At 50.6% G+C, this 17,980-nt stretch overlaps 1 protein-coding gene across 3 annotated transcripts; it reads left to right on the forward strand.

The window, feature by feature from the left end:
- The first annotated feature begins 3,059 nt into the window (after positions 1-3,059).
- On the forward strand, positions 3,060-12,191 carry MRPL4 (mitochondrial ribosomal protein L4). Of its 3 annotated transcripts, XR_011471574.1 has the most exons (10): positions 3,060-3,150; positions 3,235-3,301; positions 3,375-3,525; positions 5,499-5,550; positions 6,731-6,848; positions 7,807-7,913; positions 8,017-8,126; positions 8,201-8,277; positions 9,355-9,562; positions 12,028-12,191. XR_011471574.1 is itself a non-coding variant. In XM_070415999.1 (9 exons), the coding sequence occupies exons 1-9, from the start codon at positions 3,094-3,096 to the stop codon at positions 12,042-12,044; spliced, it is 756 nt and encodes a 251-aa protein (XP_070272100.1). In that variant the 5' UTR covers positions 3,060-3,093; the 3' UTR covers positions 12,045-12,191. The 3 variants fall into 3 exon arrangements, 2 of the variants coding, with proteins under 2 accessions (XP_070272100.1, XP_070272099.1); XM_070415999.1 differs by lacking the exon at positions 9,355-9,562; XM_070415998.1 differs by lacking the exon at positions 12,028-12,191 and having other exon boundaries at positions 9,355-10,314.
- Positions 12,192-17,980: the final 5,789 nt, after the last annotated feature.

The raw sequence follows: 17,980 nt of genomic DNA on the forward strand, positions 1-17,980 counted from the left end.
CAGTGGGGAGTACAAATGGAAGGAAAGAGAACTCTGATCCTCCACACAGCTCAGGGGGGGAAGGTTTGTGTGTGTCACACTTACTAATTAGACCTCCGGAAGAGCTAACCACTTGCCGATAAACGTGCGGCCAATTAGCAGCAGCCCCTGGATTTGAACCTGTGTCTATGTGACTCCAGTGCCATTGGGTAAATTATCATTTACTGGGTACCTTATGCGCCTGTGACTTCAGGGGGATAGAGACCTTAATCCAATGGGAGTGCTTTCTCTGTCTCTGGTAATACCTCTGCAACAGGGCAATGAGAAGGAATTGGCTTCAGAAACATGGATTGAGCCCCTACTGTGTCACAGGTACTAGGCTGCATGCTGGGCTATAGCAGGGAACAAAAGGGAGCAACATTTCTTTCTGACTTGGAACCTGGCTGGCATGGCTCTGTGGCTGAGCATCAACTTATGAACCAGGAGGTCGAGGTTCAATTCCCTGTTAGGACACATGCCAGAGTTGCTGGCTTGATCCTCAGTAGAAGGCGTGCAGGAAGCAGCCAATCAATGATTCTATCATTGATGTTTCTGTCTCTCTCTCATTCTCCTTTCCTCTATGAAATCAATATATATATATATATATATATATATATATATATATGTATATATAAATAATTTCTACCCTGGAGAAGTTTATATTCTAATGGGGAAAACAGACAAAAAGCATTTAAAAAGGGGAGGATTATGTAGGATGCTAGAACATAGATACTGATGGGAAAAGTGGGGCAAGATGAGGGAGTCAAAAGGGCAAGGGGTGGGGACTGCAATTTTAAAAAGGATGGTCAATCGAAAAAGACAAAAAAATAGGGTGGTCAAGACAGGCTTCTTGCTAGAGGTGACCTTTTGAGAAAAGAATCAAAGGAAGTGAGAGATCAAGCCATGTGGAGCTCTGGGAAAAGTATGCTCGAAGCAGAAGGAACTGTGGAATGTTAAACGCACATCCACAATTATTCTTTCAGGGATATTCTTGCAAAGACCCAGACGTGGGTTCAACATAAGTGAAGGAGTTGAAAACAAAGCATGTGGCCATCAGGAAGGTTCGGCTCTCCACCCTGTCACCCCCTACTCATTCCCAGGCTTCGTAAACTATGTTCCCTCAGCCTGGAACACCTTTTCTTCTCTGGACAAACTGCCAATGGACCCTCAACCCTTAACTCCCAGGTTACAGCTTCAGAGAAGCCAACTCTGAGACCTCATCCCACAGACCCTGAAGACAACCCCCGCCAATGCCAATCCCTCAGCCTTCTCCACTGGACTATATCTCAAGGGTGTCTACTGGCTTTACTCCAGTGGTATACAGTAGGTGCCTAATATAATCATTAAGCAACTAAGTGCCATTCCATCATTCATCACAAAAAATCTTAACTCCCTGGCGATCTGCCTGTAAAATCAAACTGGTTCTGAGAGGAGACACACAGCTATTTGTGGTGGTGACTTCTGGGAAGGGAACTGAGTTGGGGTCAGGGGACAGAGGTTAGAGAAAACAGATTTTTTTGGTGCTAGTTACCCATTTGTAATTTTTAAAATATATATTTTATTGATTTTTTACAGAGAGGAAGGGAGAGGGATAGAGAGTTAGAAACATCGATGAGAGAGAAACATCAATCAGCTGCCTCCTGCACACCCCCTAGTGGGGGTGTGCCTGCAACCATGGACATGCCCTTGACTGGAATCGAACCTGGGACCCTTCAGTCTGCAGGCCGACGCTCTATCCACTAAGCCAAACCAGTTAGGGCCCATTTGTAGTTTTAAAATTTTTTTTTACCAGGTGCAAATTACCGACACAAACAGAAAATGACTAAATGAAATTCTGCAAAACAAAGGACTAAAAGACTTTTAAATTGCAAAGAGTGTGGAATTTTAAACACACATTCAGTTATTCTTGCAGGAATAGAATACACAATGAAATACATTGTAAGTTTTAATGATCAATTCATACAAATATTCATGTTATATATCAGTTGCAAAAAAAAAAAAGCCTGTATCTTTAACATGTCATTCAAACCCTCCAGGGTCCACCCTCATCCCTGCCTTGGTTCTTGCCTCACTTTGATGACAAAATTCACCTTTAATAATAATGATAATAATGCGATGTATTCAGTTTTTACCTTGTGACAAGCATGACACGCTTTGCCTCCATTTATTTCATTAAAGTCCCACAACCGCCCCATTTTCCAGAGAGGAAGACTGACTGAGGTCGGTGCAGACCACACCGACTCCCTGGTGATCAGGCCTGACCGGGAAGGGAAGGCTGCTATGGGCTCGTAGCGCCCCTGGAGGTCGTGCGGGGAACGAGGCAGAGGATTTATAAATGAGCATTTGGATTTCTGTTGAAAGGGTGGGCGACAAGAAAGGCGATCCGGGATCTCTGGACTCTCCACTTTGCTGTTTCCTTGGAGAGCCTGGCAGTGCTCTGACGGGACAGGAACCTGGCCTAGGGCGTGCGGGAGACACAGACCTAAACTGGGAGGATGGGGGGGGGGCGGGGGGACGGACACAGCCCGTCCCCGAGGAATCTAAGCGGATAGGCACTGCCCTGCAGGCTCAGTCCTGAGGGCTTCCTGTAGAAAGTAAGACCCCGCAAGTCAACAAACAAGCAAAACCTCTCATTGAATAGAGCAAAACCCGCGGAGCCTAGGCGGCTAAAGTGGGCGGGTCCTGGAGGGCGTGACTTACACCAAAGCTTAAAGGTTATTGGTCAATTCCCTTAGGTGTCCGCCCAGGACCTCCCAGCCATGGGCGGGCCACTTCTGCAGACTTAACGCTCATTGGCTGAACGAGCACAGGCTCTACGAAGGGGAAGGGGAGGCCTGGGGGGCTCCATGCTGTGGGGTTGCGTTCCCAGGTGTCGCAGAGGGCCCTTTAGGCCAGGAATGAAAATGGGGGTCCTGGGATGGCGGTGGGTCTCGGCGTCTTCACTCTGCAGTAGACGCTCTGCTTTTCGGCCCCGAACGTGGGCGGAGCCGGCGGCGGCGCTACGTGACGTCATCACTGGGCGCCGCGCGCGCGGAGAGAGAGCCTTGACCTCGGGGCGTGCGGGGCTGCTTCGCGATGCTGCGGCTAGTCCGGGCCGGGGCGCGGGCCTGGCTTCCGCCCACCCGCTGCCAGGTGAGGCCGGGACTGGGAGCGGGGTCGAAGGACCAGGGTTGGAGGGTGCACGGGTCGCCTCTCATTCTCGCCCACCGTTTACAGCGGCTGAACGTGCTGGCGGAAGAGGCAGTGCAGCCGCCGGAGAAGCCGGAGCCGGTGGCGAGCGCGGGTGAGGTTGCGGGGTCGCCCCTCTTGGGAGCACGAACCCTTTCCCCAGACCCCTGACTTACCAATTGCTGCAGGTCCCCAGGCACCGGTACTGCGAAAATGCGAGCTCCCGGTACCCTCACACCGCCGGCCGGTGCAGGCCTGGGTCGAGTCCCTGCGGGGCTTCGAGCAGGAGCGCGTAGGTCTGGCCGATCTGCACCCCGACGTTTTCTCCACGGCGCCAAGGTGAACTGAGAGCTGAAATGGTGAATTGCGTGGCAAAGGGACAGTGAGCGCGGCTTTAGGAATCAGGTTGACCTGGGCTGCAGCCTCTTTAGTTTCTCCACCTGTCAAAAGGGGATGATGATAGCTTTGCGCAGTGGCAATGAGGTTTATCCGGGGCGCGATTATTGCTAATTGAAAAAAAAAAACGGGGGGATGATTTTTCCTGCGGCAGCGTGGTGAGGTTGAGAGCTGAGAGGTAACTTCCTCTAGGCCGGTTCAGGAGGCAGAACTCTGGAGCTTGCAGGGGTTAGGGATGCAGAACCTCTTTCAAATCCTGCCTTCCCCCATTCTATCAAACATCAGGAGGTTGCCGTGATGATTAAATGAGATAATTCTGGCACATAAGTTCAATAGACATGTTGATTATCATTGCTGTTACTGGTTTTTGCAAAAATCGGTTCCTAACAGTGTCTAAATCCTATCTGTGTGCCCGGCACAGCCTATTTGCATTTTCGTTAACTAGATCTCATAGCAACACTAGGAAGGGGTTCTATTAGCCTTGTTTTGTAGATAAGGAAACTGAGCACAGACATATTAAGAAATTTGGTCACACAGCTTGTAAGCTTTAAAGCCAGGATATCAACCTAATGTGGGCCAGCTCCCAGGGCTGGGTTACTGCTTGCCCAGGTGTATGATGCATCCCATGTGCATAGTGTCTGGTACCATAATAGGTGCTATTAACTCATTACTCCTACTCTTATTGGTATGGTTTGCCTCTGGACAGAGTCCTAATCTAGTAGAAGGTGACAAAGACATTTTAAAACAACATATTTTGTTCTGTAAATATTTATGAAGCACCTATTATACGCCAGATTCCATTCTAGGTGTAGTGAATGAACACTGATGTTGCTTACAATCTAGAGCAGTGTTTCTCAACCTTGACTGCACATTAGAATCACCTGGGAATCTTTTTAAAATCCTGATTTCTGGCCCTCGTTCTCCGGAAATTCTGTTTCTTTGTTACTAATGTTGTGGCTCCACCCCATAACAAAGAAACAGAATTTCTGGAGGATGAGGCCCAGAAATCAGGATTTTAAAAAGATTCCCAGGTGATTCTAACGTGCAGCCAAGGTTGAGAACCACTGATCTAGAGGAAGGGTCAAATAGTAAGTACTTCAGCTTTTGCAGACTAACATCTCCATGGCAACTATTGATCTCTACCAATGTAGTGCAAAAAGCAGCCAAAGATGATACGTAAGCGAATGACCATGGCTGTGTTCCAGTAAAACATATTTACAAAAAGGGGCAGCAGGCCAGATTTGGCCTATTGGCCATAGTGTTCCAACCCCTGGCATACTATTAACTCTGGCAGCTGTGTCCAGTGCAGCCACACAATGTGAGCCACACAATGTGTAATTTAAATTCAGCTGGTAGCCACATTTTTTACAACAGGAAGAAACAAGTGAGATTGCCTTCAATAATATAATTTATTTAACCTGATGTAGCTAAAATATTGTAATTTTAACATGTGGCACTGCCCACAGTTTAGGTGTTCAGTAGCTGCACGTGTGGCCAGTGGCTACTGAATGGGACAGCGCAGGGCTAAAGAGTCAAACCAGTTCACAGAGAAGGTGGCATTAAGTAAGCTGTAGTGGTAGGAAAGGAGGACAGTGTAGCTCTCTCTTTTGCAAGGGAGCTTCTCTGGGTGATAATGTTTGGGCTGAGACCTGTAGGCTGAGAAGGAGCCAGTCAGGGGAAGAGCATTTCAGGCAGAGGGAACAGCAAGTGCAAAGGCCTGGAGGCCAGACTCCATTTGACAGAATGGAATGGAGGGCAGTGTGAAGGCGGCAAGACCTGGGGTCAAAGAAAGGCTGAGGCAGATCACACAGAGCCCTGGCGGGGGAAGGGGGGAGCCTGGGTTTTCATCTAGTGGGGTGGGGACTGTGGGAAGGTGTTAAGTTGAGGGAGACATCTCGTGTCTCCTTCCTCCACAGGCTGGATATCCTGCACCAGGTCGCCATGTGGCAGAAGAACTTCAAGAGAATTGTGAGTGTCCTGAGTGGGGTGAGGTGTGGAAGCCCCTCCGTGTGTTGTCTCTGGACTACTGGGCTTGGCCCCACCTTCTCTCTCCTGACCATTCACTGATGGTCGTTTGCCAGGCATTTTCTGAACACCCGCTGTGCACGGGCATGGTGCTCGAGGACGGGACAGGAGAGATCCCTGCCCTCATGCAGCTCACGGTTTAGGTGGAGAGGTGAACAGGAATCATGTAGTATTACCTGTAAATGTCTGATTAGGGAAGTTATCCCACAGAAGGGATATTTAACCTCAGGTTTGCAGTAAGAGTCACTAGGTGAGCCCAGCCGACGTGGCCCAGGGGTTGAGCGTCAACCTAGGAACCAGGAGGTCACAGTTAGATTCCGGGTCAGGGCACATGTCCGGGTCATGGGCTCAATCCCCAGTGTGGGGTGTGCAGGAGGCAGCTGATCAGTGATGCTCTCTCATCATTGATGTTTCTATCCCTCTCCCTTTTCTGAAATCAATAAAAAATACATTTTTTTAAAAGAACTGGGTGAAGGGGATAGTGGGGCTGGGGTGGAGGTAGCGGGGACAGCATATGCAAATGCCCTGTGGCAAGGGCCAAAAACAGCCCAGTGGAGCTCAGAGGTCAGCAGGAGTCATGGTGAAGACCTTGGGTTTTATGCCGAGATTGAAGAAGCCGTTATCAGTCAGGATCTCTCCACCTTCCGTCTGCCCACCTCAGAAGTCCAGCGAGCTCTCCCCCTGCCACACCCTCCCTGGCTCCTTGTTGCTCTAGGAATAGTGGTTAACCCGGCATTGGAAGTTCCTCATGGTCCCCCACCCTGCACCTCCCTCTGATTCTCTCTCGTGTCTGTCCCCAAGCTCCACTTTCCTTTCAGTTGCAGCCCCATTGGAATTATTCCAAAAAATACTGAGCACCTACTGATGCAGGCAGCAGAGTTCCTCCCTTTCTGAGACTGACATTCTGGAGTGCAGGAGGGAACTCTTGATTTCTTTGTCCTTCCTCCCTCTGAACGTGATCTGTGCTTGTCCTGATAGAGCCCCATTCTCTGTGTCTCCTCTCTGGCTCCCCAGTGGCAGGCCCAGTCCATCCAGGTCACAGCTATATTCCTGGGCTTGGTACCTTTTGGCTGCAATGACATCTGCCTCAGGAACCTGACCCCTCCTCACTTTGTGTCCACAGAGCTATGCCAAGACCAAGACTAGAGCTGAGGTGCGGGGCGGTGGCCGGAAGCCCTGGCCACAGAAAGGCAGTGGGCGTGCAAGGCATGGCAGTATCCGCTCCCCAATCTGGCGAGGAGGCAAGTGGGCAGGGCGGGGAGGAGGCCTTGGGCTAACTCGGGGTCTGGTTGTTTCTTTGTACACATCTGGTGTGATGTCTTGTTGGTCCCATTCCCTCTACCTCATCAGCCCACCTGGGGCAGGGACAGCAAGACTCAGACCCACGCACCTCACTGCCCACATGCAGGCAGAGATCTGAGGGTCGCTCACTTTTCCCCATCCCCTGATTCTCCCTGACTCCCCCACCTTCAGCCAACTCCGGCCTTGGCCTCTCTCATCAGACCATGGCCACAGCCCCTTTTGGCCCTACCTCACATCTCACCTCTCCTGACCCACACGTCACACAACACTCAGAGGATCTTCCTAAACCTCCCAGCTTCTGCGGCCTTTGCATGAGCTTCTTACTTTGTCATTTCAGGCACTCCCCATGTCCCCTTCACACCCTTTCTGCCCAGATAGCTCTGACTTAGTCATCTCCCCTTTGCCTGGTCAACTCTGTTCATCCTTCTGGTGTGTTGGGGCCATACTCCTCCAGGAAGCCCTCCCTGACCTCCTTTGGGTTCCCTGTCCACCCACGCCCACTCCCAGACTCCTGGGCTGCCATGCCCAGCCCTGATTCCCTCTGTAACCAAGCCTCTGTATGAATATGAATGGCGTGAGGGCAGGGATCCTTCCATGTTGTTCTGTGCTGTATTCCCAGAGCCCGGTGGGAGCGTGGACATACAGGTAGACAGCCCTCACTCAGGGTTTGATGGCTGAAGAACCAGAGGCCCAGAGAAGTGAAGTTACTAGTCTCAGGTGATGCCCAATCAGGCCTCCCCTCTCCATCCTAACCTGAGGCCCTGCCCTGTTTGCTGAAGTTGAGCCTGACTGCTGGCAGCCTACCCACCCCCTCCCTCACACCTACCACTGGGGCTAATTTTTTACCTCCAGTTCTAGCTGGGGCCCTCACCTGCTTACACACCTCTGTCCCCACAGGAGGTGTTGCCCATGGCCCCCGGGGCCCCACAAGCTACTACTACATGCTGCCCATGAAAATGCGGGTGCAAGGCCTCAAAGTGGCGCTGACCATCAAGCTGGCTCAGGTATAGCCCCGGTCCCATTGGGAGCCCCTGGGGTATTTGGGTGTGTGGGCCGAGAGGGCCTGGGAGAGGTGGTAGCGCAGACCTCTGTCCTTTCTCCCACCAGGACAACCTGCACATCGTGGACTCCCTGGAGATGCCAACTGCAGACCCTCAGTACCTGACAGAGCTGGCCTGCTACCGCCGCTGGGGGGACTCCGTGCTCCTGGTGGACTTGTGAGCATTCAGGGCAGAGGGGTGGGGGCTGAGCTCCATCCTCCGCAGGGCTCACCTCCTGGCCTCTCTTTCAGAGAGCACGAGGACATGCCTCAGAACATTGTGACAGCCACAGCAGGGCTTAAGACCTTCAACCTGATCCCAGCTGTGGGTGAGTGAAGGGCACTGGTCCACTCCCAGATCCTGGGTCAGTTCAAGTCCTGTATCTGCCTCTCAATAACTGAGTGGCCTTGGACAGTAACTACCCTCCCCAATCCTCAACTGGCCCAAACGGAGCACCGGGAGGATGATGTCTTTCTTAAATGCTCTGATACCACATCGTCCAGCTGCGTTCACAGCGCTGGGCGTGGAGTGAGTGCGAGGGCCCGCTGGCTGTCCCCACCTGGCTCCTCACTCAGAGAGGCTGGATCAGGGGTGTCCTGAGCACGTCACAGCTTTCACCCTGTCGACTGATTTCCAGCCTCCCGATTGCATTCCTGCTGCCTCCTGGGTAGCTGCACATGGGGTCTCAGGCATCTCCTTCCTTCCAGTGGCTGAGGCCCCCACCACGCGGTCACCCTCCACTCCAGTGAGTCAGCTCACACAGTTGGCTCTGTCTTTAAACATATCCAGAATCTGATCGCTTCTTGTCACCCTGAGCCAGCCCCCTGCCTTGATCAGCACAGCCCCCTCTGCCCTCATCCCCACAGTCTGTCCCCCCACCCCAGCTGCCAGACGACACCTGTGAGCACCTGAGTCTGCACGCATCGCTCTGTTGCCTCCAGCTCTCTGTGGCTCCCACTGCACTCTCGGGGGAGCAGGGGGGAGCAGGGGGGAGCCCAAGTCCTCCCCAAGGCCCACCAGATCCTGCGTGACCTGCCTTGTCCCATCCCTACCCTCCCTCCTTCCTCTCTCCTCCCCTATTAACTGTAGCCCCACTGGGTACCCTTGGTACATTGTTTTCCTTCATCTGCTCTGTCTGTGGTCAGTACCCATCCATGGGAATCATGGCCAAGCAGAGGGCAGAGCCAGGGCCATGGGAGGCTGTGAGTCAGAAGCTGAGGAGTTGACAGTCCCTTGCCCAGGGTCCCCCATGGTGAGCTGCTCAGCCAGGGTTTGAATCCAGGCCGCAGCACTCTTGACCCCATGTCAGACCATGGTCTCTCTATAAGGGGAAGTGCTCCGGGGAGGAGGGAAAGGGGCTCCAGATGGGTACAACCCCGTTTGACTACACTCCCTGCCTCCCCAGGCTTGAACGTGCACAGCATGCTGAAGCACCAAACGCTGGTCCTGACCCTGCAGACTGTGGCCTTTCTGGAGGAGAAGTTGCTCTGGCAGGACTCACGCTACACGCCCCTCTACCCCTTCCGCTTGCCCTACTGCGACTTCCCCTGAGCCCCGACCCTGCGCCCCAGGCCCATCCGCTGCCTTCCTTCCGGCAGCACTCTCCATGCCAGGTGCCTGCTCTGAGCCACACCGAGAACCTGGCCGGTTTGGGGGCCTTGTGCCCACCCTGCGAGGGCAGCACTATCCAGGCTCCCTCGTCCCAGGAGGAAGCTGAGGCCGTGCAGAGTGGCTGGGCAGGCCAGGCAGGCGTCACGGTCATGACCAGGAAGGGGCAGCTCAGCAGAGAGCCCAATCAAGCTCCCTTCCAATTCTCTCTTTTCTGTTTTAAAGATAAGCTTTATTTTTTAATTACGGAGGAGAAACAGAGCAGCTCATTGCCATGTTGTGAATAATTCCATCTGGCAAGTCGGGCTCTTTCCTCGGTGCTGGGCACCGTCAGTACCTCTCTCCTCAAGGGGCGACCTCAGTGCTGTTCATAGGAATGTCTCAGCGTTAGCTTCCCTAGAGTGAGCCAGCCTCCAGGGACTCGGAGGATGGGAGCACTGCCCTTTCCTGGGAGCCTGCTGGCACCTCCTGGCTCTCGGGCACCCAGACCCTGTTAGGAGAGCGTGTGCACAGGAAGCTGGGAGCGTGCCTGGGACAGCTAGTGCCCGGGGAGGTGGTTCATAGTGCTGTGCACCTGCTTTCCTAACAGGATCTGGGTCCCATTTGTTATGGTCCCTCAGTCCGATGTGCGGGCTTGAGTCCACCAGCAGGTGCCGTAGGCACACCTGAGCTTCCATCACAATGATTTCCCCTGAGCGCAGAATCGGAATCACTGGTGAATAAATGAGAGAATAAATACATTTTTTAAAACACCAAACCAGTATCCCAATTCTTGAGTCTGCTGATGTCGTTTGCCCCCAAGTTAATTTTTAAAATAATCATAATACAGCCCAGCAGGCATGGCTCAGTGGTTGAATGTTGACCTAGGAACCAGGAGGTCACGGTTTGATTCCAGGTCAGGGCACATGCTTGGTTTATGGGCTTGATCCCCAGTGCGATGTGCAAGAGGCAGTCGATGAATGATTCTCAACATTGCTGTTTTTATCTCTCTCCCTCTCCCTCTCTGGAATCAATAAAAATGTATTTTTAAAGATAACCATCATAATACAGACTATAAATAATGTGGCTGATTTTTTTGAAGTCACCCAGAACTATCTGTCATCTGTGTGCAGGCCCAGCCAGGCCTGGCAGCCACAGTGACCACCCACCAGCTGGGCTGTCCCTCACCAAAAACATCTCTGATATGCTTCTCTTGGGAGTGACTTAAGAACTTGAAACACATTCTTTGAAAATTCTCAGTGGACATAAAGTTTGACCCTTAAAGCACCGGGTTTGACTAAGTAAAAAAAAAAATCATTTGGAGCCAGCAGTAAGGGGTGCTGAGGCTGAGCAGGAAGTGCTGTGTGGGCTTGAGACAGGCTGTCCCCCGCTTTTCCCTGCGCCTCTGACCGACCCTGTGAGGCATCAAGGCCTAAAATAAGACCCAACTGTTGCCCTGACAGCACCTGGCCTAGACTAGATACTCATAACTGGAAGTAACACGGCTCAGTTGTCTACAGCAGTCATCGGGAAACCGAATGATCAACCTCTGCCCAATGGGTTTCAAAAAATGGGTCAGAACATGTTTCCCTCTACCGGAGTCCCTCAGCCAGGTCAGAATGAAAAAAGGGCCCAGGCAGTGTGGCTTTGTGGTTGAGCGTTGACCTATGAGGAGGTCATGGTTCAGTTCTCAGTCAGGGCGCATGCACAGATTGTGGGCTGGATCCCCAGTGGGGGGTGTGTAGGAGGCAGCCAATCAATGGTTCTCATCATTGATGTTTCCCACTTCCTTGCTCTCTGAAATTAATAAAAATAAATTTTTTAAAAATGGAAAAAAGGGGGGTGGGAGCAGCTGGGAAGAGGTCAATGGAGGAAAAAGAAGACATGTAATACTTTAAACAACAAAGAATTTAAATTTTTAAAAAAAGAATGAGTTAGTGGAAAAAAGGGGGGGGAGGCATCAGAAAAAAGGTCCAATGCCTAGAATATGCTTTTAAATAATTGGGGGGGGGTGTGTGTGCTCAAACTGCCATAACAAAGTACCTCAGATTTGGCCCGGGGGGAGGGGGGACTTCAACAACAGATGTATCAGCTCACAACTCTGGAGGCCAGAAGTCAAGATCAAGGTGTCAGCGGGTTGGCTCCTGAGTCTGTGTTGAAGAATCTGTCCCGTCCCTTCCCTGGCTTCTGGTGGTTTGCCGGCAATCCTTGGTGTCCCTTGGCTTGTAGACACATCCCCCCAATTTCTGCCTTCGTCTTCAAATGGCATCCCCGTGTGCATGCGTGTGTGTGTCTGGGTCCAAATTTACCCTTTTTATAAGGACACCAGTCATGTTGGGTTAGGGTCCACCCTAATGACCTCATCTCGAGTTCATCATCTTCAAAGACCGTATCCCCAAATAAAGTCTCATTCACTGGTACCAGAAGTAAAAGGAGTTTCTCTTTTTCTTTTTAACATTATTATTATTATTTTATTATTATTATTTTGCAGGGAGGAGAAACAGTTAAACCTGTGACAGTATGTAAGGGGAGAGATGGAACAAGAAGACTGGCTGTGAGAACTGTGGAAGTTGGCACATACGGCTTCATCATATGTCCTTTTTGCTGTTGCCTATGTTTGAAAATCTCTATAATAAAAAGCCTTTTTTTTTAAAAGAGAGATGGGTGAAGACATTTCTTCAGGGGGAGGGGGGGGCTGTTGCTGCCTGCAAGTCCCTATCCCACCTCTTGGGAAAGGGGATAACCAAGAGCCCAGAGCGGGAGGGGACTTCACAGCTTTTGAAAAGTGTCCTTTGTAAAGGCTGCCCAGGACGTTGGCTGACTCAGGCCAGGAAAGCCGGGACCTGGCTCCTGGGAAGCTTGGAAGGCAAGAGGCAGCTCTGATGGTGGAGCCAGAGGGTCTGCTATGGGTGCTCAGTTGACCTGGAAGCCCTCTGGAAGGGAGAAGACAGCAGATCAGATTCCCCAACCCAGCCAAGGGGTCCCCAGGAAAGGGAAAGCCTCAGAGCTCCTCAGATCACATATCCACCATTTCCACCAGGGGGTGCCACTTGAACACACTGCTGGGTCATCCAAACAGAGCAAAGCCATTAGCCAAGAAGGAACTGCCCTGTCCCCTCCCCCCTGCGTCTGGGCAGAAGGCGTCCAAAGGCTGGCGAGAGGGGGAAATGTGGACAGGAAGAAAGTCAGTGGCAAAGGGAAGCCCTTCTTCCCCATTGAGGCCTCCATCCTGAAGAGGCCTGACCCTGGGCTCCCATCAGACACCAAGTCAAGTTTAGAGACTTGAATGTAGTGCTGATCTGGGCCTGCGTCCCAGCGGGAATTCTCAGACAGGGTAGGGCAAGATTCCGCTACAGAATAAGCAGTGGAGGGAAAAGCATGAATTTTCACTCTACACCCTAGGACCACCAGGGGAGCTGTAATGCAGTACGATCAAGACCTGTGGGAACCAGACAAGCCGTGAATACAGTGGGGCCTTGACTTACGAGTTTAATTCGTTCGAGACCGAGCTCGTTAAGGAGCTTGTTAACTGGAATTACTCCATCAACTCAATGCAAAAAATCGGCCGAGAGACAGCTAGTATCTCAAAAAACTCGTTAGTCGGGACACTCGTAAGTCAAGGCCCCACTGTACTCTCTGCTCTCACATCCACCCTTTGAGATATGTGTTCTCTTAGTTCTACAGCTGAAGCCATTAGGTGCAACCAGGGGAAGTGGCTTGCTGAAGGTCACGGCTTGTGACCGGTCCTCTCAGCTGTGCACAACCACATCCCCTTGGCACCAGCTGTCCCAGGCACTCTCCCAGCTTCCTACGCTGGGCTTGTACACCGGAAAGTCAGAAGGACTGGGAAACCACAATGAGATACTACTTCCCACCCATTAGGATGGCAATAATAATAAAATAAAAAATAAGTGTTGACGCCCTAACCGGTCTGGCTCAGTGGACAGAGCGTCGGCCTGCGGACTCAAGGGTTCGATTCCGGTCATGGGCATGTACCTTGGTTGCAGGCACATCCCCAGTAGGGGGCGTGCAGGAGGCAGCTGATTGATGTTTCTCTCTCATCGATGTTTCTAACTCTCTATCCCTCTCCCTTCCTCTCTGTAAAAAATCAATAAAATATATTTAAAAAATAAGTGTTGACAAGGATGTGGGGAAATGGGAACCCTTGGACCATTGTCCATTGCTGGTGGGGATGTAAAATGGTGCAGCCACTGTGGCAAATTCTGGCAGTCCCTCAGAAAGTTAAACACGAAATTACCATATGACCTCAAATTCCACTTCCAGGAATATACCCAAAAGAACCTACAACATGTTCATGCAAAGACTTATACATGAATACTCATAGCAGCATGATTCACAATGGCCTAAACATGGAAACAACCCAAATTTCTATCGACTAATTAGTGGATGAACAAAATGTGATATGTCCATGCAAAGGAATATTATTCACCGATAAGCAGGAATAAGGTACACCCAGCGGAGGATACAGGGACTCCAATAAATGCTTGTATGCCAATGTTCATGGCAGCATTATTCACAATAGCCAAAGGTGGGAAGAGCCTGAACGTCCATCTAGCTGAGTGGATAAGCAGAATGATATATAGCCGTACACTGGAACATTATTCAGCCAAAAAGGGAAGGAGATACTGATGCATACTAAGACATGGATGAATCTTATGGTAAATGTTCTGAGTATCATGCTGAGTGAAAGAGGTCAGACACAAAGGCCACATATTGTTTGACCCCATTGATTTGATTTATTTTTAAAAATATTTTTATTGATTTCAGAGAGGAAGAGAGAAGGAGAGAGAGATAGGAACATCAGTGATGAGAAAGAATCATTGACCAGCTGCCTCCTGCACGTCCCACACTGGGGAACGAGCCCATAACCCGGGCATGTGCCCTTGACCAGAATTGAACCTGGGACCTTTCAGATGGCAGGCCAACGCTCTATCCACTGAGCGAAAGAGCGAAACTGGCTAGGGCTGATCCTGAGAGAGAGAGAGAGAGAGAGAGAGAACTATATATGATCCAGCAATTCTACTTTTTGGTATTTATCTGAAGGAAACAATATCACTACCTGGAAAAGATGTTCATTATTTACAGTTGCCAAGACATGGGGACAGGTTAAGTGTCCATGAGTTGTGGGTTCAATCCCAGGTTGGAGCACATGTGGGAGGCAATTGATCAATGTATTTCTCTTCTCTCCTCTCTCTCCTCTCTCTCTCTCTCTCCATCTCTCTCTCTCCCCCTTTCTCCCTCTCTAAAATCAATAAATAAATTAAAAACAAATTTTAAAGATGTGGTTCATGCCTGGCTGGCATGGCTCAGTGGTTGAGAACTGACCTATGAACCAGGAGGTCATGGTTCGAGTTCCGGTTGGGGCACATATTGGGTTTCAGGCTCTGTCCCCAGTGGGGGTGGTGTGCAGGAGGCAGCAGATTGATAATTGTCCCTCATCATTAATGTTTCTATCTCTCTGTCTCCCTTCCTCTCTGAAATCAATAAAAAATATATTTTAATTTTATATTTTATTGATTTTTTACAGAGAGGAAGGGAGAGGGATAGAGAGTTAGAAACATCGATGAGAGAGAAACATCAATCAGCTGCCTCCTGCACATCTCCTATTGGGGATGTGCCCACAACCAAGGTACATGCCCTTGACGGGAATCGAACCTGGGACCCTTCAGTCCGAAGGCTGATGCTCTATCCACTGAGCCAAACCAGTTAGGGCAATAAAAATATTTTTTAAAAAAAAATAAAGACGTGGTTCATATATACACAATGGAATGTTATTCAGCCATGAAAAGGGGGGAACTCTTGCTATTTATGGCAACATGTATGGGCCTTGGCATTATCTCAAGTGAAGTAAGTCAGATAAAGACAATACTATACAATTTCACTTATATGTGGACTTTTTTAAAAAAAATATATTTTATTGATTTTTTACAGAGAGGAAGGGAGAGAGACAGAGAGTCAGAAACATCAATGAGAGAGAAACATCGACCAGCTGCCTCCTGCACATCTCCTACCGGGGATGTGCCCGCAACCCAGGTACATGCCCTTGACCGGAATTGAACCTGGGACCCTTCAGTCCGCAGGCCAACGCTCTATCCACTGAGCCAAACCGGTTTCGGCTATATGTGGACTCTTAAAAAGAAGACTTATAGAGATGGAGCGCAAATTGGTGGTTGTCTGAGGTGGGGGTGAGGAGGTGGGGATGATGGGGTAGGGAAATGAATGAAGGAGGTCAAGAGGTGTAAGCTTCCAGTTACAGGATGAATAAGTCCCAGCCCTGGCCAGGCACTTCAGTTAGTTAGAGCGCCGTCCTAGCACGCCAAGGTTGTGGGTTCTATCTCCGGTCAGGGCACATACAAGAATCAACTAATGAATGCATAAATAAGTGGAACAACAAATTTATGTTTCTCCCTCTCTCAGGTCAATTTAAAAAATTTTTAAATATATTTTTTATTGATTTCAGAGATGAAAGGAGAGGGAGAGAAATATAGAAACATCAATGATGAGTGAGAATAATTGATCAACTGCCTCCTAAACACCCCACACTGGGGATCGAGTCCGCAACCTGGGCACATGCCCTGACCAGGGATCAAACCATGATTTCCTGGTTCATAGGTTGACACTCAACCACTGAGTCATGCCAACCAGGACAATAAAAATTTTTTTTTAAAAAGCTAAATCCTGGAGATATAATATACAGTATACTGACTGCCAGGTCTGATCGAATAATTGAATGGATACTCCCTCCCCTGGGAACTTCCCTTTAGGCCACTTCACAATGGACATTCCACTTGCTAAGACTCTTATCTCTCCCCTCCGGAGTTTCCCAGAATCTGGGCCTGCACAGAGAATTCTCCGCCCAGAAAAAGCCTGCCTAGAGTCCTTTAAAAACCTCTGACTCCCCGTCTTTGGGGGCTGGCACCACTTTGGGGCTCACCCCATCTGGTATCTAGATGACCTGATAAGCCTCGTGCGTTCCTCCTTCGGCGACCCTAACAATGACTTAAAGTATTGGGGAGTTGACATTCCTGGAGCAGCCTTTACCCAATGAGGCACAGACTGGTGGAGTCTACCCATAACCAAAGTTCCCGAGTGAAATGCACTCGTTTCCCCCAAAAGGGAAATCCACTAATGCTCATCTTCGTGGTCTCCTTTCTGATTCCCTCTGCCCACGTGTTTCCTGGGGTCACCTCCCAGATAAACTACCTGCACGACAACCTGTGAGTGAAATGCTCTGGGAACCTTTTGTAAAAGCGGTGGGAAGGGAATTCTGGGCTAGAGGAACAGCATGTGCAGAATGCTCAGAGATCAGAGAAGTTTATTTGTTCAACAAGGACGCGTTGATCACCTGCTAAAATGACCATTCATTGATTCAGGTTCTGGGAAGCACAGGGTGCCTGTCTTTCTGGAGTTCACAGAAATGGAGGTCACAGACCATCAAATAAATCGAAAGAATTTCAGCAAGTGAATGAAGTTTCAGTAATGAGCCCACTCGGGCAAGGAACAGGGAGTGAACCAGGAGTGGCCTAGAATCAGGGTGGGGGGCGTCCAGGAAAGCTTTGCGGGGAGACTCGGGCCATAAGCAAATAGGGGCAGGCCACGTCAGGGTTGAGGAAAGAGCATTTCAAGCTGAGGAAACGGCACGGTGGCCACACCAGAGCTCAGAGTGAGGGAAGAGCAAGTGTAATGCCATGGAGCCAGGCGTTGGGCTTATTTCTTGGCCTGCCTGAGACGGCCTGGCATCCTGGAGGAAGCCCTGCCTTTCCTGGCGTCAGAAGCAAAGGATTGGGGACCATGTGCTTCCCTTTTCCTTGGAAACACACAAGGGAGGGTAAGATGGAAAGATTCATGCTCCTCCTGCCAAACCTGCCCCCCATTACCATCCCATTCTCACTCAGGAAACGGCCCTCGGGGTCCCAAGGAGTCATCCTTGACTCAGCCCTGCCCTCATGTTCTAGCAAGTCCAGTCGGCCCTGCTGCCAAAGCAGATGCCAAATTCCACTACTTCTCCATCACCACCGTGCAGTCACCACTTGCCCGAACTAGACAGTCACCGCCTCTCTCATTTGTCTTCTACCCTGTCCTCCCACTCCCTGCCTGGCACTCCTGCAGTCTCAGGAGGGCGCCTGTAGACACCTGAGTCAGGGCTGGCCCGTACCTCCTCTGCTCAGAACCCTGCAGGGCTCCCACCTCACTCAGGGGAGAAGCCAAAGTCCCCCCTCCCCACCCGAGCTGAAAGCACAGGCATCCTCTGCCCCACCCGCTCCCTGCCCTCCTCTCCTCCAACTCTCCTCCTCACTGCACTCTAGCCACTTTGGCTTCCTGACTGTCCTTAAGGCAGTTGCTACCTCAGGGCCTTTGCACATCCCGTGTTCTTTGTCTGATACACTACCTTCTTAATATTGTCACTGCTCCCTCCTCACCTC

The sequence above is a fragment of the Myotis yumanensis genome, unplaced genomic scaffold (assembly GCF_028538775.1).
Source record: "Myotis yumanensis isolate MYYU_CA2020_CCGP unplaced genomic scaffold, mMyoYum1.0.hap1 SCAF_5, whole genome shotgun sequence".
NCBI classification, from domain to species: domain Eukaryota; kingdom Metazoa; phylum Chordata; class Mammalia; order Chiroptera; family Vespertilionidae; genus Myotis; species Myotis yumanensis.

Coding starts and splice junctions, on each gene's coding strand:
- MRPL4 (XM_070415998.1), top strand. CDS start 3,094: ATGCTGCGGCTAGTCCGGGCCGGGGCGCGGGCCTGGCTTCCGCCCACC. Junction 3,526..5,498: donor GTTTTCTCCACGGCGCCAAG/GTGAACTGAGAG, acceptor CTTCCTCCACAG/GCTGGATATCCTGCACCAGG. Junction 6,849..7,806: donor CTCCCCAATCTGGCGAGGAG/GCAAGTGGGCAG, acceptor CTGTCCCCACAG/GAGGTGTTGCCCATGGCCCC.